General features: G+C 43.0%; 1 protein-coding gene across 2 annotated transcripts in view; it reads left to right on the top strand.

Moving 5' to 3' along the window:
* Positions 1-25,842, top strand: part of cntn1a (contactin 1a) — a 113,577-nt gene that overhangs the window by 74,866 nt on the left and 12,869 nt on the right. Inside the window, exons 4-15 of one of the 2 annotated variants that reach the window (XM_047392571.1) lie at positions 998-1,124; positions 3,021-3,199; positions 3,453-3,548; positions 5,187-5,393; positions 5,665-5,764; positions 10,166-10,347; positions 10,473-10,597; positions 11,012-11,129; positions 13,034-13,181; positions 14,142-14,269; positions 18,764-18,936; positions 19,592-19,715. In XM_047392571.1, the coding sequence (XP_047248527.1) occupies positions 998-1,124; positions 3,021-3,199; positions 3,453-3,548; positions 5,187-5,393; positions 5,665-5,764; positions 10,166-10,347; positions 10,473-10,597; positions 11,012-11,129; positions 13,034-13,181; positions 14,142-14,269; positions 18,764-18,936; positions 19,592-19,715 (1,707 nt within the window). Of the gene's footprint in view, positions 1-994; positions 1,125-3,020; positions 3,200-3,452; positions 3,549-5,186; positions 5,394-5,664; positions 5,765-10,165; positions 10,348-10,472; positions 10,598-11,011; positions 11,130-13,033; positions 13,182-14,141; positions 14,270-18,763; positions 18,937-19,591; positions 19,716-25,842 lie in introns of both variants that reach the window. The other variant, XM_047392561.1, reaches the window with a different exon arrangement.

The following is a 25,842-nucleotide window of genomic DNA, read 5'->3' as shown; positions in this document are numbered from 1 at the left end:
CAGTTATAAACCATTTCAGTCTTTGTTGTAGCTGCATTTTCTTTTCCGTGATATACTTTCCATTATATTTTGTATAGTCTACCGATGTAGGCTAAACAAGAAACCATCTGAGTCAAAACCATATTCATTCTACTAAACAAACCATATTCATTCTACTTAAAAATCAGGAGAATTCACAGAAAAATGCACTGCTTTGTAAAATCTATTAAAGTTTGTGGTTGTAATGTGAAAAAATGTAAAAAAAAGTTTAGTCTTTATGCACAGATTTGCAAGGCACTATATGATATTATCAGGGTGAGTGAATTCTTAGCATTGGCCTGGTTCCATGAACTGAAGCAGAGCAGCATATTACTGTCTGAAATAGCATACATTCCCCATTGAGGTGTCAGCTGTGCATTCTTGGAACACAGAGACGCAGGGGGAATAACACCCATGTTCACAGGCATTCACACTGTCATCTCATTCGCAATCCATGCATCCACCTACACACAATTGATCTTTGAGAAAAATCAACATTTGGGAACATTCTGCTTCATTGCTTATTCATGGCCCAGGATTGTGTTTATGCCTTATTCATGCCACCGCTCATGATGTTTGTCTGTTTTAATGATTAATTGCAGGAGATTGCATGTGTGTGTTGGCATTGTAAAAGCCAGATTGAACCAAAAAATGCGTTCTCATCAAGACGGCTCCTCATCCCAAGGTTTTCTTCCATATCTACAACACATGGCTAAACATGACGCATGCAGTATAAAAAGGGTTTAGATGTGGTCATTTCAGGCATCTTTTATAAAAGCAACACATTTAGTGGCAACAGACGAATGTCTCACAAGGATATTTGTTCAGTAAGCAACAGAGGAGCCCATCATTTCTGTTTTGGATTTATTGACTGAGCAGACCAGGACACGCTGAGCTTTAGCTTTCTTATACTACCAGCTTGTGAATCCGCCTCATAACATGGTTTTTCATCCTTCTCTGCTTTGTTTCTTATCAGCAGATGATGCCACAGGTTTTGGCCCGGTGTTTGAGGAGCAGCCGGTAAACACCATCTACCCTGAGGAGTCGCCCGAGGCCAGAATTATCATGACCTGCCAGGCTAGAGCCAATCCACCTGCCACATACGGGTAAGATATGTTCCCAAAAACCCAGCCTCATTACGACACACTTTGAATTCCACCTCTCTAGGTCTGTCAGTAAAAGGCAAACTCACATGCATTTTCTTCTCATTAATAATTGTCAATCTGTTAAAGAAAGTTAAGCTAAAAATTATTACCAGTAGATACAGATTTTGGTTTAAAGTAATCTTTTAATTTTACCAGCATGTTTCTGTTGACTGGAGGTAATATTTGTAATATATTAGCAAAAAGCCTGAAATAGATTTATCTTTAATTGCAATAGCATAATTTTACACCATTTAAAAAAAAGTACAAATTCAGGCTTTATATAGATTAGACGCATTCACATTCACATGGGGAAAATTTTAGGAAAGAAATGTACTGGTACTTTTTTAGATTGATCAGATTCTTAAATAACTTTCAAATGGTAATGAATGACTTGTACATGTTTCCTGGGGATGTAAATATGACAAAAGACAAAGTCCCATCATTCCTTGGCCCTCTTCAAAGTGAGAAAGACCAGAGAACATACCATTCAAGTAAGGTAGACATGTGTTGACCTACAAGTCAAGAAATATGCTACTCAGCTCATCAGTTCTAATTCAGGGCAAAAATAAAACTTGAAAATAACTGAAAATGTAATTAACCAGGGTGCATAACAACCATAACAATAGTTACTGAGCAGGGATGGCAGGAAAAGCCTTTTCTGTTCTACCATCGCAAACATAAATAAATATGAAATTTGCTTAACACATCAAGGATTTTAACTACAATCTTGTGTGTTGGCATTAAATGGATGAATATGTGAAAAGGTGATTCCTGAAAACGTATAGTGAAATGTGATGTTGTAGGACTGATTATTCTCTGAAGGCCCTGGGAAACTTGTTAGAGAACACGAATTCCAGCACATTTTAAATAAAAATCAGGAGAATTCACAGAAAAATTGAGAATGATCAGTAGCAACCAAAACCTAATATATGAATTCAATACATATGGCGAAATCAACATAGATGTGGTCTAAATGCCCCGAATCCTATAGAAAATCTGCGGTGTGAGTGACAGATATCAGACAATAAGAAAGCAGCCAGGACTCTGCATCATCTCGAAGGGTTGTATGAGGAGGAACGGTCAGACATCCCTTCATCTGTTATGCTCCAATCTTGTGAAAAGACACAGTGCAGAGATACAAGGCATTAACAGCATGAGTAACAAGACTTAACCCCCCTCCAACCAAACAGAGTAAGTGTACTAAAAATACAAGATGTTCAAAAAAAAGAAAAATAATAAAAATCTCTGTGAAACTATATTACCATAATTTAAGTTTAGACATCTTTACAAGGGCAGCCAATGTGGAGGGTGCTGTTCTGTCTGTTAAGCTGCAATTTTAAAACCCATTGCACAAACAAATGATAATTTTGCTCAAAATACATTCTATCCTGCACATTCATTTTAATTCTAAAACATGACGAATCAGTTTGTGTTGCTGCAGCATTGCCATTGTATCTTAACCCCATTTTGCAGCATTTTAATTTGTCCACTTTGATTTTGTTGCAAACATGTCTTAACATATTTCTCTGCTTCCCCTAATTTGGTTTTTCTGACAGTGAGCAATTCATTAGATGGCAGAGAATTAATTTGCTTTGACCACAGCTCACGTTGAGAGGTCTACAGGGTTCATTTGCAATGCAGTGTGTTCAACCTTTCCAAACATCAAATTAATGTTTGATGCTTTTTTTTCTTTGAAATAGTCCACAGTATATGCATCTTTGTTAAGGTGTGAACGGAAGAGGGAACAGATTTAGTTGCAGAAGAAGTCGCAGATGCATCCATATAGACTTGTGACAGTTAATGTCAAAACCCTGACCACTTATATAAGTGTACTGACCCAGGTTGTTTTCCATGCAGATGGAAGCTGAACAACACGGACATTGACCTGAGCAAACATGGCAGCCACTACAGTTTATCGGGAGGCAACCTGATTATCAGCAACCCCATTAGAACAGAACATGTGGGGAAATACTCCTGCTTGGCTACCAATATGTACGGCACGGTCATCAGCCAAGAGGCATCTGTCCTGTTCGGATGTGAGTTGTTTGGATTAGAGTTAGAATTTTTTCGAGGCGGGAATGTGTAGCGTCATCCAGATGTTAAACAGCTGCCTCCGAGGTGTTCATTCTTTCATAATTTGCATATCAAGTCTACAAAAACATTTCGTGATGAAATTCATCTTCAGACAAACCTTGTTTATTGTGTAAAAATTGGTAATAGAATTTGGATTTAAAGCATTAAATTCAAACTGTAAAAGGTTTATCTGGTTTCTATCTCTGTTTTTCTTAGATCTCGACCTTTTTTCATCGGAAGAGAGGCTGGCAGTGCATGTCAAGGAGGGCCAGGGGGCAGTCCTGCTTTGCGCTCCCCCTCCACATTATCCAGGTATTTAGTATGTGATAGCAGATTCCACCTCTGCTAAAGATAAACGCCCCTTTTCCATTGGCTTCGTTTAGCCCAGCTCCACTCCACTAAGCCCACCACCCACTTTTTTGGTCCCTGCTCCTGAGCAGTTATGATCGGGGTTAAGTAGGGACGACATGTGACGTGAACAGAATGCTGTTCACTGATTGGCTGTGGGACCAGGAGAAATTTGAAGGTTTTTGCCGAGGTAGTGCAGGGAAAAGTGAATAAAACTCAAAAGCGACTGCAATAATAATAAGGACTACAATGGCCAGAGTGGGCAAATTTAAAAGCTTTGTGAATTACATGCAGGTGGGGCGTTGTATTTAATCATCCTAAACCAGATGATCACACATACAATCAGCTGTTCCGATGCATATACATTTCCCCCCAAAACACACAAAACAATACCACTATGAAACAGCGTGTTTGGTTCGGAAATTTATTGATGGGCTTAAGCAAACAACTGTGTGCAGGAGGACGGAACAGGCAGAGAGCATCTGCCCATAATCAGACTAACTGCATAGGATTAAGTGGGAGGAAGACCTCGGTGAATCCACAGAGCATTAATATCTAATATCCAGCACTTTAAAGTTCTTGTCCTCATTATTGCCGTGGCTGAGACAACATACTTCCTCATAAAGACAAAAATTCTAACTTTTTCAGGCGAACATTGGAGCATTACCAGTCCTGACATCCATATCTCTCCTCTTCTTTTCTCCTGCCACACCCCCTCACATCAGAACCTCTGAGCTTTATTTTATAAGTTCAGGCTGGGCTGTGGTCCAGATAATTATTCCAATGGATCATTTTATACATGAAAAAAGACATTCTTGCATATACATTAATAGTTGACCATTTTCTTGTTTTCTAAGAAGTAGAAGAAGAAGTAAACTAACATGGTCCGCAATTAGCTCGCTGCTATGTCCAGCCCTCTGTTTTTCATTGACTGTTGGCAACACATTTGTCGTTGGGTCAGTTATCACCTGACTGTGTTCAGCTTTGGCTAAAAAAATTCAAACATTTTTTACTGTGATTTTATTTATTTAGTCAAACAGATTTTTGTGCCAACTGGCCATGCAGACTGTGCCCAACTAGTGCAAGCTGGGGCAGACTTAGCCCTACTGCGAATTGCGGGTAAAACCTGGCCAAAATAACTTTCTAGTCTGTCCTCTGCTTTAGCTGTCATTTCCAGTATTTAAATGTGACTGACCAAATTGTTTCCCCCTTCCATTAGCATTGCTAATGTAGCTGTAACCAACCGTTACATCAAACAGCACCGACATTTACAATATTCTCACTGAATGCTAATCTGTAACCATCCATTTATTATGAAATCACCAGCAGCAGCATTATAATTACCACAACAAGCTGGACGTCGCCACAGCAGACCCAGTTAAGCCTTTCAGCTGAAAGAATCCTACAAATCCATCTACAAGGACAAAGGATGCTTGAATTATAATTGCCCTCAGCACTGTTTAAATGTTTACAGCTATTCATACGTGTCATATATTTAAGCCCATGCTCATATCCAGACTCCTCGTCTGTTCCTATAGATGTTGCCTTGTGTTCAGACCCCTGATTGACAGGCGGCATTTCAACATGTCTCTCTGTGTATAGGCAAGCTGTCATTTCGATGGATCCTCAATGAATTCCCCACCTTCATCTCACTGGACAAGCGACGCTTTGTCTCCCAAATAACTGGCAACCTTTACATCTCCAAGGTGGAATCGTCGGACAGGGGCAACTATTCCTGCATCGCATCCAGCCCATCCATTTCCAAGAGTGTATTTTCCAACTATATTCCCCTTAAGCCTCTTGCTGAACGTTAGTATTTTTATCTTAATGTCTCTTTATTCTGATTTACAAACTGAAGGTGACGATTTAAGAACAGGCTCGTAGCTTCCATATTGTCTTTAGCATTTTTAAAACCCAATAAATCATTAATAGCGGTTTGAAGAAGAATATTTGCTTTAAATACATTAACATAATGGTAAAAAAGGTTTAACATGAAATGTTTTTGTATTACATATCTTCCATGCCTTTCATGTAAATATGCTTTGTGGTATGTGTCTGTACCTGTTGATCTTCTGCTCAGGCTCAATCAGGAAATACCCTGCTGACCTCAGAGTGAAGTTTCCACACACCACTGCTTTGGTGGGACAGGACATCATCTTGGAATGCTTTGCGTTGGGAAAGTAAGTAAAACATGTTTCAAATTTACTGTTTGCTTGATTACAATAAATTAGTCCTAATGTATGTAGAAAAACGCCATCCATTATGGCTTCGTCTCCTAGGAGCTGAGTTAAGGATTTCTGTAGTGTATGTTTGAATTAGATCATACAGTGAGAAAAACTGACTGCATATCACCCTGACCACATCATCTTCATTATGAAAATGGTGGTGGCAGCATCATGGTGAGGGAGTTCTGCAGGATGGACCCAAAAACAGGGCTGAGTCGATGGAAGATGGATGGACATAAATACAGAGTAAACATAGACCTGTCAGAGGCTGCAGAAGACTTGAGGGTGGAGCAGAGGTTCAGAATATAGCCCAACAATATAGCTAGAGCTGCAAAGGAATGGGTTATTAAAGTGTTAGAGTGGCCTAATCAAAGTCCAGACCAAAATCCAGCTAGGAATCTGTGGCAAGTCTTTCACAGATGTTCTCTATAGCCAATCTGACTAGACTTGAGATATTTTGCAAAGGAAAGTGACAAAACGTTCAGTCTCTAGTTTTGCAAAGCTAGTAGAGACTGAAAGGAATTTTAAAAATAAATGAGCATAAGCAAATTAATGAATCAAGGGAGCTGAATACAGAGTACCTATACAGTCTTGGAAAGTGTGTAATTTGATTTGATCAATTTCCGAGCCTGGATTACAATTGAAAAAAACACATTTGTGTCTGGAACACAGTTTGAGTTCCTAGACTCTTCATCTAAAGGAAGAAAAGCTGAATTTCTGAAAAATATTCTTTTAGATTGGTTTTACATTTAGATAATTTCCTTTATCTTATATTTAACACATCATTGATATTTTATATTATTATTATATTGGCAGAGAACCCACACACATATTAAAATAAAAATAATCGTTTTCCTTTTTATGGATCTGTACACCCTCCCAGATCAAAGTTTTCAACTTGAGACGTAGTTCTTAAACTAGATATGGTTTGCTGTAGATCCCTAACAAATATGTCTGTCTTGGGGAATCTTTTACAAACAAAATAAAGGTATAAAGGATTACAGATTGTGACTTAAAGAATTAGTATTTTTTTCTGTTTTTTAAAGAGTCAGTATTTATTGTAGGATATTCCAGTCCAGATTTTACAAGTCTCCATATTCTAGATTTTAAAATAGAGGCGGTCTAAGTTGGCCCAGATACAAAAACAAAACAATTGCATAAATATAGTCTTTTTCTACACTGCTGAACAACAAGGTGAATTGCCTCATGATTTATGGAATATGGGGATAATAAAACCCAACTATGTAAATGTGCTCAAATTTCAAGAATAGAAAAACCTATGGAAATAGACAAATATTTTAGTCTTAAAGTATTGCGTTGCCTCCTCCTTGAACTGTCACTGAACGTGGTGGAGGGGTTTGAGTGCTCAAATGATCCTAGAGGCTATGTTGTCTGGGGCCTAAATGCCCCTGGTAGGGTCTCCCATGGCAAACAGGCTCTAGGTGATGGGTCAGACAAAGAGCGGTTCAAGAATCCCTCATGAGGACTAGTATATTGAGGCACGTGATGTCGCCCGGTACGGCGGAGCCAGGGTCCAACCCTGGAGCCAGGCCTGGGGTCGGGACTCGCTGGAGAGCGCCTGGTGGCCGGGTCGCTCCTCGCGGGACCCTAGCCCGAACGAGAGACGCGAGGCCATCCCCCAGTGGGCCCACCACCTGCAGGGGGAACCGTGAGGGACCGGTGCAAAGAGGATTGGGTGGCGGACGAAGGTGGAGGAATGGCCTCCCCGATCTGAATCCGAGTGGTGTTTTGTTATTGGACGTCTGTGCTAGTCATGGATTGTCCATGACTAGATTGTCCATGTTCAAACATAAGGGTGTCCATCCGTGCACTTGGCACCAGGACACCCTAGGCAGGAGGTCGATGATCTACTTTGTTGTCGTATCATCAGACCTTCGGCTGCATGTTTTGGACACTCGGGTGAAGAGAGGGGCTGAGTTATCAGGAGGAGGAGAAAGCCGGACAGACTTGGCAGGCCCAAGCGCATAGTGAGGATGTGCTGGGAACGCCTGGCGGAGCCCTCGGCCAGGGATGTATTCAACTCCCACCTCTGGGAGAGCTTTGACCAGATCCCGGGGGATGTTGGAGACATAGAGTCCGAGTGGACCATGTTCTCTGCATCTATTTTCAATGCTGCTGCCCGTAGCTGCGGCCGTAATGTCTGCGGTACCTGTTGCGGCGGCAATCCCAGAACCCGGTGGTGGACACCGGCATTAAGGGATGCTGTCAAGCTGAAGAAGCAGTCCTATCGGCTGTGGTTGGCTTGTGGGACTCCTGAGGCGGCTGACGGGTACTGTGAGGCCAAGCGTGCTGCGGCCCAGGCTGTGGCAGAGGCAAAAACTCGGACCTGGGAGGAGTTCGGTGAGGCCATGGAGAAAGACTACCGGTTGGCCTCGAAGCGATTCTGGCAAACCGTCCGGCGCCTCAGGAGGGGGAAGCAGTGCTTCGCCAACACTGTTTATAGTGGGGGTGGGAGGCTGCTGACCTCGACTGAGGACATTATCGGGCGGTGGAAAGAGTACTTCGAGGATCTCCTCAATCCTGCCATCACGCATTCCATGGTGGAAACAGAGGCTGGGGACTCGGGGTTGGACACTTTCATCACCCAGGCTGAAGTCACCGAGGTAATTAAAAAGCTCCGTGGTGGCAAGGCTTCAGGGGTGGATGAGATCCGCCCTGAGTACCTCAAGTCTCTCGATGTTGTTGGGCTGTCATGGTTGACACGCCTCTTCAACATTGCATGGCGGTCGGGGACAGTGCCTCTGGACTGGCAGACTGGGGTGGTGGTCCCCCTTCATAAGAAAGGTGACCGGAGGGTGTGTTCCAACTACAGGGGGATCACACTCCTCAGCCTCCCTAGTAAGTCCTACGCCAGGGTATTGGAGAGGAGAGTCTGGCCGGTAATCGAACCTCGGCTTCAGGAGGAGCAGTGTGGTTTTCATCCTGGCCGTGGAACACTGGACCAGCTCTATACCCTCTACAGGGTGCTCGAGGGTTCATGGGAGTTTGCCCAACCGGTTCACATGTGTTTTGTGGACCTGGAGAAGGCATTCGACTGTGTCCCTTGTGATGCCCTGTGGGGGGTGCTCCAGGAGTACGGAATCGGGGGCCCTTTATTAGGGGCCTTCCGGTCCCTGTATGAGCGGAGCAGGAGTTTGGTCCGCATTGCCGGCACTAAGTCAGACCTGTTCCCGGTGCATGTTGGACTCCGGCAGGGCTGCCCTTTGTCACCAGTCCTGTTCATAACTTTTATGGACAGGATTTCTAGACGCAGCCAAGGGCCGGAGGGGGTCTGGTTTGGGGACCAGAGGATTTCCTCTCTTCTTTTTGCAGATAACGTAGTCCTGCTGGCCACCTCTAGCCAAGACCTACAGCATGCGCTGGGGCGGTTCGCAGCCGAGTGTGAAGCGGCTGGGATGAAGATCAGCTCCTCCAAGTCCGAGGCCATGGTACTCGACCGGAAAAGGGTGGCTTGTCCTCTTCAGGTTGGAGGGGAGTTCCTGCCCCAAGTGGAGGAGTTTAAGTATCTCGGGGTCTTGTTCACGAGTGGGGGAAAAATGGAGCGGGAGATCGACAGACGGATCGGTGCGGCTGCCGCAGTAATGGGGGCACTGTGCCGGTCCGTTGTGGTGAAGAGAGAGCTGAGCCGAAAAGCAAAGCTCTCAATTTACCGGTCGGTCTACGTTCCTACCCTCACCTATGGCCATGAACTTTGGGTCATGACCGAAAGAACAAGATCCCGGAGACAAGCGGCTGAAATGAGCTTCCTCCGTAGGGTGGCCGGGCACTCCTTTAGAGATAGGGTGAGGAGCTCGGCCATCCGGGAGGGGCTCGGAGTAGAGCCACTGCTCCTCCACATCGAGCCAGTTGAGGTGGCTCGGGCATCTATACCGGATGCCTCCTGGACGCCTTCCTCGGGAGGTGTTCCAGGCACGTCCCACCGGGAGGAGGCCCAGGGGACGGCCCAGGACACGCTGGAGGGACTATGTCTCTCGGCTGGCCTGGGAACGCCTTGGGCTCCACCCGGAGGAGCTGGAGGAGGTCTCTGGGGAGAGGGACGTCTGGGCGTCTCTGCTGAGTCTGCTGCCCCCGCGACCCGGTCCCGGATAAGCGGAAGACGACGAGTACGAGTATAAGTATTGCGCTGCAAGTGGCCATTTTGTACTAATGCATGCCACTCTAGGTATTTGTTGACAAACAAATGATGTATTATTTTAGCTCCATGTCACAATTATTTACTTGTTCTGTGTGTTTTGTCTATCACAAAAAAATCCCAATCAAATAAATTTATGTTTATGGTTCTAATATGGCAAAATGTGACACTGTTCAATACTATTGCCTTCCTGTCTGACCCAGCCCCGTACCTGAGATTCGTTGGAAGAGGATGGGCAGTACGTTACCACATAATCACGAAGTGCGGATGGCAGGTGCTCAGCTGCTCCTCCTAAATGCCCAATTCGATGACAGCGGCACCTACAGTTGTGAGGCAGTAAACTTGAAAGGAAAAGACTACCACCATGCAAACGTATCTGTCGAGGGTATGTCGATGTTGAATGACATGTCAGACCTTTTAACTCTCCAGCACCACAGTTTTACAAAAAATCCCTATGTACTGAATTACTTTTCTGTAGGCCACTTTAACTTTCACTCCCATCATTTGCAGCTAATCCAGAGTGGGTGGAGCATATTGTCAACACGGAGAAAGATCTGCACAGTGACTACACCATGTCTTGCAATGCCAAAGGTGTGCCGAAACCTCAAATCCGCTGGCTGAAAAATGGAGAACCGGTAAAATTCTGGCCTAGAAATCTTTGTTTGTCTCAGCAGTTTGCAGTATAGTCAGCATCCTCTGTTTAGCTCTTCACTGTTCAGGATTCAGGATGTTGTTACTGTAGCTCAGCTCTGTGGGTACACATCATGACAGGGGAAAGTACCTGTTGTTAATCAGGCTTGTGCAATGCTTCCCTAGAAACAGCTGTCATCAGGTCTGAAATCCCCCATGGGAGCAGCAGCTAGTGACAGAAAAGGTTCAAATAAATAATAAGATATGCTGTATTAGTGTCATCATGTAAATAAAATACATAATGTAAAATGCTTTGTGGAGATGGCATGTAAGTGTGAAGCATTCAACTTTTAATTTAGGTGGTTAAACTGCATAAAATCAGTGTAAATATTCTAACATTACTCTGTTATTTTCTACAGCTTAATGGAAAAGAGTTGAGGTTCAGCAGGCTGACATCAGATGATGCAGGGATGTACCAGTGCATAGCAGAGAATCGCCATGGAGTCATCTATGCCAATGCAGAGCTGAAAGTGTTTTGTGAGTCAAACTTTGAATCTAGTCACTGCAAACATTGTTGTGCTAAAATTTAGAGCTTGTAGGTAATAGGTTTCTGACTAACCACACTGAAAAATGCTGGGTTAAAAACTGGTTAGGGTTATTTTGCTGGGATACGGGGCTGGAAGGTGGCGCAGTTGATAGCACTGTTGCCTTGCCTGTTGCCATGCAGCAAGAAGGTCCTTGGTTCGACTCCTGGCCAGGGGTCTTTCTGTATTGAGTTTGCATGTTCTCCCCTGTACATGTGTGGGTTCTCTCCGGGAACTGCGGCTTCCTCCCACAGTCCAAAAACATGACTGTTAGTTAGGTTAATTGGTCTTTCCAAATTGTCCTCAGGCATGAATGAGTGTGTGCATGGTGGTTTGTCCTGTGTGTTGCTCTGTGATGGACGGGCGACCAGTCCAGGGTGTACCCCGCCTCTCGCCTGTAGACTGCTGGGGATAGGCATCAGCTCCCCGCGACCCTGCGCGTAAGAAGCAGGTATAGAAGATGGATGGATTGGTTGAGTTATGGATTTAATCCAAGCTTCTGGTTTAGGTTTTCAACATAAAATTCTTGGTAGAAGTGACTCATGTTGGACAGTAAGGTCTTCATAAAGGTCAGTGTAAAGTTGCTAATAACTTAATATAAAGGCTTTTTTTTAATGGTGGGAAGCTGGAGAAGAAAGAGCTTTGTTGGGATTTGAACCCCGGACCTTCTTTTGGGGAACCATGGAACCCTGATGGGTTTTTACTTTTAGTTTAATTCTGCATTAAAAATGATCGGACTTAAAAAATAAACACGATAATCTCGTAATGTCATAATAGAGTTGAACTGACCAACAGCTGAATTAGGGGAACAAAAATAACACTTAATACATAACACAGTTTAAAATATTGCCTATCTCTTTTGACATTATGACCAATTCTATGGTCAAAATGTCAATGTCAAATATTGAGGATATTGCAAAAAGTATTTGCTTGCCTGCCATTGCAAACGAATGAAGTTAAATGACAACCCATTCTTAATTTAATATGATTACGAATGGGATGACTACAACAGCTTTAACTCCTCAGGGAGGTTTAGAAGTGTGTTTAAGGGAATGTTTGCTTATTCTTCCGTAAGTGCATTTGTAAAAACCATTGATGTTGGATACAAAGGTCTAACTACTATCTCTGCTCTAATTCATCCCAAAATAGTTATTTTGGGTTGAGGTCAGGACTCTGTGATGACCAAACTGGCTCATCAATGTGTTTATAAACCTTGCTTTGTGCAAATGTGGGAATTTATATTGGAACAGGAAGGCACTACTCTCAGTTGTTCCCACAAAGTTGAGAGTATGAAGCTGAGAAAACAGATCCACCCTCTAAAGTCCAATGTTGGTGCAGTTTCCATCACTGCAATTGACGTGTTACATTGCACTTTGTGATACAAGGCTTGGATGCAGCTCCCCGGCCATAAAAATCCAGCTAGGCTAATACTGATGAGCCGATGGTTTAAAAAATGCCAAAATAGGGACCTCAATCCAATACCTTGTATCAGATTGTGAAACTCCTGAAACACTATTATACAGCATAATTTCACCATTTTACCATTTCTTACGTCATCTTGTGGAAGAAGTTTAGTGAAGACTGATCAGGTCGTTGCATAATGAAAATGGCCGTCAGTCAAGAATGATGAGTTTCTTTCGTAGTCACTTCTCTAACAACCCAACTAAACAAACTGGGACACAATTTTTGACCCAATGTTTGATTAAAATCACCAAACCTTTGTCATAACATTATAAATCCAGCAGTCGGGTTAAAGAAAGAACCCAGAAGTTTTTTGTGAAGAAATTCTGCTTAATAGGGCATATTAACACTTATTGAGTTAGTTTGGGAAGAATAATCACTCCTGTTAATCCACAGTCGGAGCTCCAAAATTTCCCAACAACCCAGTTAAAAGAGTGCTGGCACCTAAAAATGGCCGGGTGGTTATTGAATGCCGACCCAAAGCTGCCCCGAAGCCCACCTTCACCTGGAGCAAAGACACCGAGCTGCTCTCTAACTCTTCCAGGTCAGTTGTCTCTTAATAAGATTGAAACACTCAATTTTTCCCACTGAAATGAGTGAACATTTTATGTATTTTTTAATTCAAATTCATTTGAATGAAAATCTAATGAGTATGAATAAATATTCATATTCATTTATTTCTATTCATTATATTCAGTCTGGTTTGTAAAGGTTGAGTTGTCCTTTGTTGTTTCTAATGCCAATATTCATCAGCTGCCAATCATTGTGTGTCGTCGTGAGACACATCTGGGCCACAAGGACAAGAATTTGTCATTTTGCTTTGAAAGCAAACTGAAGTCACAAGAGAAAAGCTTTACAAAATTCTGATCTAAATAAGCTCTAGATTTGTGGCACCCATAATATTTGGAGGAAAAGTCTTAAATATTGTTTTTGATTACTGAGCATGAGCTGCTCTGTCTGTCATTGGCTTACATTAAGCTTGTTCAGCAGCTCCGTGTGGACAGAGTAAAGCCCTATCTCGTACTCTTCACTGGCAAAACAAGTGTAATCTGAGTGCAATAAGACCCCCCAACTCTGATCTCTGACGCTACTCCATCTCCCCCCCCCCCCCCCCACCCCTGAGTCCAAATGCTGACACTCACATACTGTAGAGGAGGATCAGCAAGCTATTTACTATGTAGCATTTGCATACTAATTCTCTCTATGGCTTCTGACTGAGCAGGAGAGTGTGTGTAGTGGTGATTGGGGCGTCTGGCATGCCATTCGTTATGCATGAATATGAGTGCAGAAAAATGAATCTGTATAGTACCTTAGAGGGGAAGTGATGAGGCCTCATGCTGAGTTGTGCACATAGTTGTTTTTCTGAAGAAACTGACTACTATCACTATTTTTCATCATCTGTTTGTCTGTGGAATACCACACGGTGCACTTTCGACCTTTAAAATTTCTACTGACTCGGAAAGGGGAATCTTAAGTGTCACTATTTAGTCTGCTTCCTCCTCAGGATGTTCATCTGGGAGGATGGGAGCCTGGAGATCCTCAATGTGATGCCAGCAGATGAGGGCAGGTACACCTGTTTTGCGGAGAATGACTGGGGGAAGGCTAACAGCACGCACCCTCTGGTGGTCACAGGCAAGTTGCTGTTAATCTAAAACAAGATTTAATAAACAGACCTCAGTTATTTTTGATGTTTGATAGATGGCAGAGTTTGTTTTGATGGATCCAAACGTTAGCTGGGAATCAATCTCGTTTTTTTCAGTCTTAACAAAGAGGGCCGACCTCCAAATGTCAGCTGATGTTGAATAACACAGAGCCCACAGAGCAGAGTGACAGTATACAGGCATCTGCTGGATATTCACTCATTCCTCCAAGGCCAGATGCATGAGGGAGTTGCTTTGGATCCAATGTGTAGAGACAAGGGATTAGGCATTAAGTGCCCTGAGAGAAAAACAACAGTTGTTGGTTAAGGATCTGCTAAGTAATACATGAAAGTTAAAGATTTTTGTTACTTTGCCTGTCATTTTATATAATTTCATCTGTCAAGCATTTGGTTTGTTCACAATTGAGCTCTGGCATTGCTGTATGTGAAGCTCTTTTCTGCCCTCTTCTGGAGATGTGTGCCTACTGCACCTTTTTCTTTTCAAAAGGACATACAGTTTATAGAGGGATGTATAGAACACAAGACAAATGACTTTCAGTCAGCACAAATAATGTGCTTTTTGTTTGCATTCTGCAAACTTTCGATAATCAGTATCATACATTATTATAAATTATTCATTGTAATTGTGGTGCAGTCTCTGTGTTGCTCAACCGGTCCTCATTTATAGCTTGTGTTGCAGCTGAAATTGACAGAAATAGTTTGTAAAATATTGCTTTAGTGTCTTGTATCAAACTACATTATATGTTTAGTAAAACCATCACTTTTGCAATTCAAATAGTGGGTTGCTGTAGGTTTGGACTTTTCCAGTGGTTGGGAAACATACTGAGACATATGATGGAAACAGCTATGAGACAAGCCTCCCTCCACAGGTGTGTTTATGGGGATTAGTTGATGCAGTTTCACAATATTCAGGTGGTTATACATAAAAAGTAAAATTAATCAAAACAGATAAAGAGCCACCGTATTGCAACAAGAGTATTAAAGAGATCGGCATCTTTAACGGAGTAAAAAAAAAAAAGGTTTTAGATAGTAAAAATCTTCCCGGCATAGGATAACTCTCTTGGTGTTGTTTATACATTTTTGAGAGCAGTGAATATTAATGACACAGTGAGTGAGGAGAAAAACCAGTAACAGCTTATTAATAACATTTGTCATTGTCCACTAAGAGTGTCCGATCAGTCTTACAGGCAGGAAGCATGGAGGGCTCATCATCTCCTACTAATAATGAATGCAGTAGATTAGGTAACAATGACAAAGGCTGCAATTTCACAAAATATAGAAAGTGCCAGGCCGAGAAACACAGCTTCACTTTCTGAAAACAGCTTTGCTCTTACCACAACAATGCCTTCATATAGTACAATCCAAATGAGTTCATCCAGACAAAAACTAAAGCAGATTTTATCATCTTAAAACTCCAATCTCAAAAAAGCTATAATGGTTTAGGCAAAAGAAAATGTATATGCCTATTAACCGTTCTCATGTTTACATTGGTCGGTTATTGACGCACAAAATGATGATTATTATACTGAAATGGACGTAAAAGGAGGTTCCTGTGTGAAACATACTGAGCACGAAGCTTGTAAAATGTTTTAGGTCACAGTTATTGTCTGATAAAAAACAAAAACAAAATCCCAAAAATTCACTTAAACTGCAGTAATGGCTTAGTTTTTTACATACTTTACATTAGAAACCAGATGTTTACATACACTATACAATGCATGTTTATTCCTCAGTGTCTGGCACTAAGTCAGTTAAAACATTTCCTGTTTCGGTTTAGTTAGGATCATCAAAATTAACAAAGTCAGTGTCCCCACATCAATAGTATGCATATTTGCACTAATTCAACCTTTTTCTTCTCTTTTGTAAAAACAAGGTATATATACATAATTACAAATAAAAAGATTTCTCACAATTCTTTTTATATATTTAAAATGTCTATATTAAGAGCAAAGTTGATCCAAAGTCATTCCCTTGTTTTTGTTCACAAACTTGGCAAATAAAGTCGATTCCGATTATGTTTAATTGCAAAATGACAGAATAATGAGTGAGAGAATTTCAGAAGTTTACAAACATTTCCTTAGTATTTGGTACTATTTGCCTTTTAACTGTATGATTTGGGTCACACCTAATTTGCTTGATATCTGGCCTAGTCCTCCTGTGTTACTGAGTTAGGTTCATTGGCCATCTTGCCTGCTGACACCTTTTCAACTCTGTCCACAAATTTTCTATGGGACTAAGGCTTTGTGATGTCACCTTTAAAACAACAACTTTGTATAACCATCGGAAAAGGGCGACCCCTTCTCTTTTCCAATGGTTATAATCAGTCTGACAGAGAGAGGTACCCCCAATCCTTGTGGTTTTTAGTATAACAATGGCCACCAATGGGCTCTACATGGACACACTTTATCAGATATATTACATCCATATTTTAAAGTTGGGATGGTATTGTCAGATAAGTCCTTAACCCCCAATTCCTCAAAATGCAATGATGGTCATTGTGGCCACACTTCAGTTTCTGTTTAACTGTCTCCAAATATCTCCAAAAATGAAGGTGTTTGTCCCTGAGTGCATTTGCGAACTGTAATGTTGCTTTTGAAATAATGTCTTCTTCCTCTCTGAGTGGCCTTTAAGCCTAATTTGGTACAGAAATCTAACTGTAGTTAATACAGACGGGAACAGGGCACCAGCAGGCATCTGGATATTCTCTCCCTGATATTGTGCTTAATTTTTTTTCTATGATGTCACACAAGGAAGCGATGTGTTTAAGGTGTTAACTAAGTGTACACTAACACTCCCTGTGACTAACTGTGTGTGCTCTCTCTCTCATACTTTAAACTTGAAAACTGGCTCAGAGTTTATCTGTTTTTTCTTCCTAGATGAAACGACTAAATGAGCTACATCTATTAACATTTACTTTTTCTTCCCATAGAAAGTACTCCTGGATCAGTGCTTCTGTGTTCTTGGTCTGTCTCTGCTCTGTTCTCTCAAACCCCAAGACGGTCGCAGCAGATGGCCAATTACACTGAGTCTGGTTCTGCTGGAAGTTTCTTCCTGTTAAAAGGGAGTTTTTCCTCTCCACTGTCGCTACATGCATGCTCAGTATGAGGGATTGCTGCAAAGTCAACGCCAGTGACTGTCCACTGTCTCTACATGCTCATCCAGGAGGAGTGAATGCTACAAATCTCTGACTTGATGCAATCTGCTGGGTTTCCTTAGAGAGAAAAACTTTTTAACCAATTTGAATAAATGACTCAGTCTGACTGCACCCCTGCACTGTTCAATGATTAGGATTAATTGGAATGTATGTACCTGACTTGAAATCTATATGATTCGACTGAATTGACTTAGCCCATTTTAGAGTTACCCACCTTTCACACAATGCAACAGGAAACAACACTCTCCAATTATTTTTACCTCTGCCTTCCTCCCTCCCTGTTGGATGGAGTAAGGGGGAGTCAGGTTTAGCCTAAACCGGCTCAGTTATGGTTGAGGTGCAAACACACCCTCCATTTCTGCTACCTGTGTGACTCCTTCTTTTTTACAATGGTTATAATCAGTCTGACAGAGAGAGGTACCCCCAATCCTTGTGGTTTTTAATATAACAATGGCCACCAGTGGGCTCTAGATAGACAAACTTTATCAGTTTATTATTTTACTTAGTACCCCTACACATAGCTCATTCTAAAATGTCCAAACTCTAACACTCAGTAGTTTATTCTAACCTCCCAAACAACCCCACACCATTCCAAACACTTTGTGAAATGCCTTGAGACGAAATGTGTTGTGAATTGGCGCTATATAAATAAAACTGAATTGAACTGAATTAAATTAAAAGAAGCTCTCAAAGACATGGCATCATCATTTGGGCTTTCCCAAATTGTTTAAAGGCATTTAAATCTTAGTGTATGTAAACTTCTGAATTCAAGGTAATAAAGAATTATTTCTTTTTTTATTCTGCCATTTATTAATTAGAAATTACTTTTGGTAATCTGAACTGCCTAATTCAGGAATTGTTTGTTCTGTTTTAATGTTTGACAGTGTATAAAAAGTTATGTCTTTTCATATAGTCTTTATTTGTTTCACACAGGAAGATTACTGGTGGTGCACCATATTATTCCCACATTTCCCATGCAAATGATCATAATATGCTCTTAAATAGAAATTGTAGCTGTTGGGCATTTTAATTGTACAAGTCCACTTTGGTCTTTGCTCTCTCAGATCGGGCCTCTGGTCCCAGCTAATCTCAATTGTAATGCATTACAGTAATAGAAATACCTCCTGTCTTTCTACAGTCTAGTTAAAGTCAGTTTTTTTCCTGTTGTTGTTGTTGCATATTTTGTTGAATGCTAAAAAGATGTGATTTGGCGCTTATGTTTTGTGGAAAAAGTCTCCTGATGCCGTTTCGGTAATCAGATTTGATTCTTCCTCATTCTTGCCATCATTTTTTATGCTTCTTTTATTTCAAGAGTCCACAAAGATCACATTGGCACCCTCAAATGCTGACGTTCACGTTGGGGACAACACCTGGATGGAGTGTGCAGCATCTTATGACCCATCGGTGGACATCACCTTCATCTGGTCCCTGAATGGACAAGACATTGATTTGCACAAAGACAACAAACATTATGAAAGCACCTTAGTGAGTAATCACAGTGATCATGTTTGTTTTTTTCATTGTGATGGCTAAAGCTTGGTTAAATTTGTTCAAAATCTTACTTTGAAGTTTGATGTTAAAGTTGTTTTCACTGGAATATCTGAAATGGAAAGTACAGTCTAGTTTAAGTGGACTTTATGGCTCCAAAATTAATCCTCCATGCCTTCTTGAAAAGAGCATTGAGGAGTCATCTACCAGTTGAAATATAACCGCCATTATATCCTAGAATGTGGACATGACCTCTTCTCTCTCTAAGTGCATTTCTTACCATAAACTAGTGGTTTCTCATTTGTTTCTCCACTCGCTCAGCAACCACCAGATTATTACTGTGATTGATGATATCCTATTTTTGTGAGCAGAAATTTTCCCTTTTTAAAAAGGGAGTTTAGTTTCACTTGTGTTTGTGATGTGTTAGCGCAGCCAATTTGAGTCTGTAGTGCCGTGGTTTGTTCTATGGGACGATGTTGCTTTCATCCAGGGTGAGTGCTGACCTCATAATAGCTCAAATAAAAGAGGTGAAGTTTAGTGTAAATCTCTTCACATTTTGGGCTGAAAGAGGAAATTTGAAAATTGTTTTTTCCCTTAGATAAATTGCTCAAATGAATTAATTATTTGTTTTTCATTGTGTTGTTTGATGCAGAATGGAAGTTCAAATGCTAAGCTACTCATCAGAAACGCTCAACTGAAACATGCTGGAAGCTACACCTGCACTGCAAAAACCCAGGTTGACAACACCACAGCTTCAGCCCATCTGGTTGTCAGGGGTGAGTTGTGAGGCATGGGTGGAAGTTATTCAAAAGGCCCTGAAAACAGCTTCAATCTAGACACTTTTGATTTAGTGCCTCTGTAGTTTTAGTTTACAGACCTTTGTTGTTTGGGTCATGGGGTTTTGGTGAACAATCTGAATTTTCCTGCATTTTCATGTTAAGCTGGTAACCACTCCAGCCAAAGTGTAGACTGAATTAGTTAGAAGTGGATTTAACCCGAGCCCACCTGGAAGTGTCAAAACTGTGTCTGAATAACAAAGCAAATATAGGAAATTTTTCTTTTAGTTTACTAAATCAATAAAAATTGAAAAAAGCTGTTAGATTTTGTGAGCAAAAGACAAAAAAAAAATGCAGAAACCATAATACATTAACATGCTGTTATCTTTCATGTATTTTTCTGACTTGTTTTTACCCAGTTTAATAAAAAAAGGTTTTACTAGGTTTAAAGGGATGGTTTGGAAATTTTGAAATTAGGTTACACTACAATGTCATGAGTTACAATCTTATTTGCAGTAGATACTGTAACTCTATTGGCATCTTCATTTAGTATAAATCCCAATGATTTAGTCCTAAGGAGGATGCTAGCAGGAAATGCTAAAATGGACTTCTACCATCTTGAAATGACCTATTTCTCAAAAATCTGACAGCACTTTCTGCAAAGGTTATTTTATTGACCTCTATCTAAACCATCGTGAAGTTTGCATTGGGCTGTTATTTAAATAAAAGCAGATAATTGTTTCATGCAAAACTGAGGTAGGAGGAGGTGTACCATCAGAGATGTTCCGAATTGAAACAGGTAACATGTCAGCATATCTGGTCAGAGTAACTTTCCAAAACATGTTGCTGCACCGCCTCCTGTACTGTACCGTAAAAAACGTTATGTGTCTTCATTTAGAAACAAAAGTTTAAAAGCTGCCTTAAAACTGTGAGTAAAGTCGTACTCTTATTCGTACTCGTCGTCTTCCGCTTTATCTGGGACCGGGTCGCGGGGGCAGCAGACTCAGCAGAGATGCCCAGACGTCCCTCTCCCCAGACACCTCCTCCAGCTCCTCCGGGGGGAGCCCAAGGCGTTCCCAGGCCAGCCGAGAGACATAGTCCCTCCAACGTGTCCTGGGCCATCCCCTGGGCCTCCTTCCGGTGGGACGTGCCTGGAACACATCCCGAAGAAGGCGTCCAGGAGCCATCTGGTATAGATGCCCGAGCCACCTCAACTGGCTCCTCTCGATGTGGAGGAGTAGCGGCTCTACTCCGAGCCCCTCCCAGATGGCCGAGCTCCTCACCCTATCTCTAAGGGAGTGCCCGGCCACCGCTTCACACTCGGCTGTGAACCGCCCCAGTGCATGCTGTAGGTCTTGGCTAGAGGGGGCCAGCAGGACCACGTCATCTGCAAAAAGAAGAGACGAAATCCTCTGGTCCCCAAACCAGACCCCCTCCGGCCTTTGGCTGCGCCTAGAAATCCTTTCCATAAAAGTTATGAACAGGACAGGTGACGAAGGGCAGCCCTGCCGGAGTCCAACATGCACCGGGAACAGGTCTGACTTAGTGCCGGCAATGCGAACCAGACTCCTTCTCCGCTCGTACAGGGACCATACTCCTGGAGCACCCCCCACAGGGCATCACGAGGGACACAGTCGAATGCTTTCTCCAGGTCCACAAAACACATGTGGACCGGTTGGGCAAACTCCCATGAACCCTCGAGTACCCTGTAGAGGGTATAGAGCTGGTCCAGTGTTCCACGGCTGGGACGAAAACCACACTGCTCCTCCTGAAGCCGGGGTTCGACTATCGGCCGGATTCTCCTCTCCAATACCCTGGCGTAGGCCTTACCAGGGAGGCTGAGGAGTGCGATCCCCCTGTAGTTGGAACACACCCTCCGGTCACCCTTCTTATGTAGGGGGACTACCACCCCAGTCTGTCAATCCAAAGGCACTGTCCCCGTCCGCCACGCAATGTTGAAGAGGCGTGTCAACCATGACAGCCCCACAACATCCAAAGACTTGAGGTACTCAGGGCGGATCTCATCCACCCCTGAAGCCTTGCCACCACGGAGCTTTTTAACCACCTCGGTGACTTCAGCCTGGGTGATGAAAGAGTCCAGCCCCGAGTCCCCAGCTTCTGTTTCCACCACGGAATGCGTGATGGCAGGATTGAGGAGATCCTTGAAGTATTCCTTCCACCGGCCGATAATGTCCCCAGTCGAGGTCAGCAGCTCCCCACCCCCACTGTAAACAGTGTTGGCGAAGCACTGCTTCCCCCTCCTGAGGCGCCGCACGGTTTGCCAGAAGCGCTTCGGGGCCAACCGGTAGTCCTTCTCCATGGCCTCACCGAACTCCTCCCAGGTCTGAGTTTTTGCCTCTGCAATCGCCCGGGCCGCGGCACGCGTGGCCCCACGGTACCCGTCAGCCGCCTCAGGAGTCCCACAAGCCAACCACAGCCGATAGGACTCCTTCTTAAGTTTGACAGCATCCCTTACTGCCGGTGTCCACCACCGGGTTTGGGGATTGCCGCCGCGACAGGCACCGCAGACCTTACAGCCGCAGCTACGGGCAGCAGCATCAATAGATGCGGAGAACATGGTCCACTCGGACTCTTTGTCTCCAACATCCCTCGGAATCTGGTCAAAGCTCTCCCGGAGGTGAGAGTTGAATACATCCCTGGCCAAGGAGTCCGCCAGACGTTCCCAGCGGACCCTCACTATGCGCATTGGCCTGCCAAGTCTGTCCGCTTTCTCCTCCCCCAGCGGATCCAACTCACCACCAGGTGGTGATCAGTGGACAGCTCAGCCCTTCTCTTCACCCGAGTGTCCAAAACATGCGGCCGAAGGTCTGATGATACGACAACAAAGTCGATCATTGACCTCCTGCCTAGGGTATCCTGGTGCCAAGTGCACTGATGGACACCCTTATGTTTGAACATGGTGTTCATTATGGACAATCCGTGACTAGCATAGAAGTCCAATAACAAAACACCACTCGGATTCAGATCGGGGAGGCCATTCCTCCCGATCACGCCTCTCCAGGTGTCACTGTCGTTTCCCACGTGGGCGTTGAAGTCCCCCAGCAGAATAATGGATTCTCCAGGAGGGGCACTATCCAGCACCCCCAACAGGGATGCCAAGAAGGCCGGGTACTCCGCACTACCACTCGGCCCGTAGGCTGAAATGATAGTCAGAGACCTTTCCCCAACCCGAAGGCGCAGGGATGCGACCCTCTCATCCACGAGACGGCTGAGCTGGGGGGCGACAAGCAAACCCACCCCAGCCCGCCGCTTCTCCCCGCGGGCCACTCCAGACTAGAAGAGAGTCCAGCCCCTCTCGAGGAGATGGGTTCCAGAGCCCATGCTGTGCGTGGAGGCGAGCCCGACTATTTCTAGTCGATATCTCTCGACCTCCCGCACAAGCTCAGGCTCCTTCCCCCCCAGCGAGGTGACATTCCACATCCCTAGAGCCAGCCTAAGCATCCGGGGATCGGGCCGCTGAGGTCTCCACCTTCGTCCGCCACTCAATCCTCTTTGCACCGGTCCCTCACGGTTCCCCCTGCAGGTGGTGGGCCCACTGGGGGATGGCCTCGCGTCTCTCGTTCGGGCTTGGCACGGCCGGGTCCCGCGAGGAGCAACCCAGCCACCAGGCGCTCTCCGACAAGTCCCGACCCCGGGCCTGGCTTCAGGGTGGGACCCCGGCTCCGCCGTACCGGGCGACATCACGTGCCTCGATTTTGTAGTCGTCATGAGGGCTTCTTGAACCGCTCTTTGTCTGACCCGTCACCTAGAGCCTGTTTGCCATGGGAGACCCTACCAGGGGCATTTAGGCCCCAGACAACATAGCCTCTAGGATTATTCGAGCACTCAAACCCCTCCACCACGTTAAGGTGGCGGTTCAAGGAGTGCTTGTTCTTATGACAAGCATAAGAACAATGAGGAGCATTTACAACTGTAAGGTAAACACTGGAAAACACATAAACTTACATCCTGCGTAAAAAACTCATCATAAGAAGTTAAGTTTCAGATAAAATAAGTGCATTTAAACTAAGGGGGCTGTCGATTTTTACAGTGTACTAATATTTCTTGTTTACTAAATAGTCACAGGTTTCTTTATACCAGAACCTCACTTAATGTTGTTAAAGCATTTCATAAGAAAACCAAACCATGTAGGAGTTAGAGTGCAGAGATGCAGAAGAATAGTTTGTATTTTAAACTCATATAAACCACGTCTAAATATCTTTTTTTAAATAAATGCTAATATCTGAATATTATGATTTCAGAGATAAACCAATAAGTGAAAATACCAGAGTTTATAGCTAGAGAGTGTGTTGAGAAAACCCAGAAGAAAAAAAAAAACACTTTTACCGCTGGTCAGCCAAATACTCCAAAACTTTTCATTAAAGTGTTTCAGATTGTTAATTAACATGTGGAGATAGACATTGTGTGTGTTTAAGAAGGAAAATAATCAAACACACTGACAGAGCAAAAGTGCTGTGGAAAATTATTTCCAGAACAACCGGATTGGAACCTTTTTTTGCCAATTAATCTGTCATCTCCAAGATAACTTGCGAACAAAAGTTTGAAGCAAAATCTTTTTTTTTTTAAATAATGCTTCGTACCTTTAGGTCAAATCTAAAAAGAGACACTAGTGCTGAAAAGATAACTGGAAAAATAGATAACTTAATTAAATTTCAAAATCCGTTTAAAGCCTTTCTTTAATTGCGAAAAAGCTGCTCTGGACTGAGAGGGGTGTCTTGTGGTAAAGTCTCTCTGTATGTCATGCTGTGTTATGCTAGAACCACAGTACAGCTGCTTGTAACCAGGACCTGACAGGTCGAGCCAGGAAAGAAGCATGGGACGGACTGTTTTTGATTGTTAGGAATTGTGATACGTTGTTGCTCTGGTTGCAGCGTTACAGTAGCTGATTAAACTGAATGGGACAAGCAATGCCTCTGTGACTGTAAAATATTTTTTTGAAAAGTGTCAACTCCCTCCTGGCCTCTTAATGAATGAATCAAATGCGATGCCAAGTGATGAGGACACATTGACTCATAGATTTTTATCTTTCTTCACCGTATTTTGACAGACAGCTGCTGTTTTCATCACTTTATTTCAGTACATGCAACGTAAACACTGCCAACCTTCAGTAGTTTATCTCTCCTTTTACTGTAATTCAGTTCCTGAATGATTCATCAGGCTTTGTTTTTTCTCTCTCCACTTCTCAATGACTGAGAGCCTGCCTTACAGCCATCTCCTCTGGTCATGAAACAGGCTCAGTATTACAGGACAAAGACTCTCTTTAGATTTGCACTCAGGAATTCTAGTAGTGATCCAGGGTGTCAATGATCCCTGCAGTGTCTTGGCTGGGCTGCAGTGACTCTCACGGCAGGTGCTGACAGACGGCCTGGTGAACGCAGAGCGGCTGAGTGTGACGATTCCACAAAGTGTAACCAAAGCACACATCCTGGCTTCTCCCAAGGGAGTGCAAACTGGCATCAGATATTAAATACAGCCAATTCTTCCCGGCATACGAAGAAATACATTTGCATCAGGAAATCATTGAAGCTTGAAAAACACAGCTCTGCACCTGTAGGTTGTCATTTGTCACGCTATGAGAAAGGCATTTATGAGTCATTTTTCATATGTTGTGTCTGCAAAGTTGCTGTTTTCATCTGAAGATGTGCTGAAATGTGACTATCTTAAGTACCCATAAATAAGAGAAAATATTCAGGAATTTTGCCAATATGTTGGATGCAATATGTGACAAAAGAGGCCTTAAATTGTTGCCCTGCCTTGTTTTAAGTGTCGTGCATACTGGTACATCTCAATAAATATAAATAATAGTAAATATTTAATTTATTTCTTTAATTTGATTTAAAAATCTGATTGTGTATATCAGATAGATTCATTAAACACAGAGTGATAAATAAAAATTTGATTAAAATTTCAGATTCACAGAAATTTACAATAATACATAAGATGAAATAAAAAGAATCTGTAATATAGAAATATATATTATATCCACATCCACGCTTGTCTGTATGTGGTGGCTCATAAAGAACTGGCTCTGCCCACAGTCCATGCCTTTTGAATCTCCCCCAAACTCTTGAATGGGCTTTGCTTCACAATCCTTTGAGGGCTGTTG

This window comes from Girardinichthys multiradiatus, chromosome 2, assembly GCF_021462225.1.
Source record: "Girardinichthys multiradiatus isolate DD_20200921_A chromosome 2, DD_fGirMul_XY1, whole genome shotgun sequence".
Taxonomy (NCBI): domain Eukaryota; kingdom Metazoa; phylum Chordata; class Actinopteri; order Cyprinodontiformes; family Goodeidae; genus Girardinichthys; species Girardinichthys multiradiatus.
The sequence above is the reverse complement of the archived record's forward strand: the minus strand, read 5'-3'. Positions and strand labels throughout refer to the sequence as shown.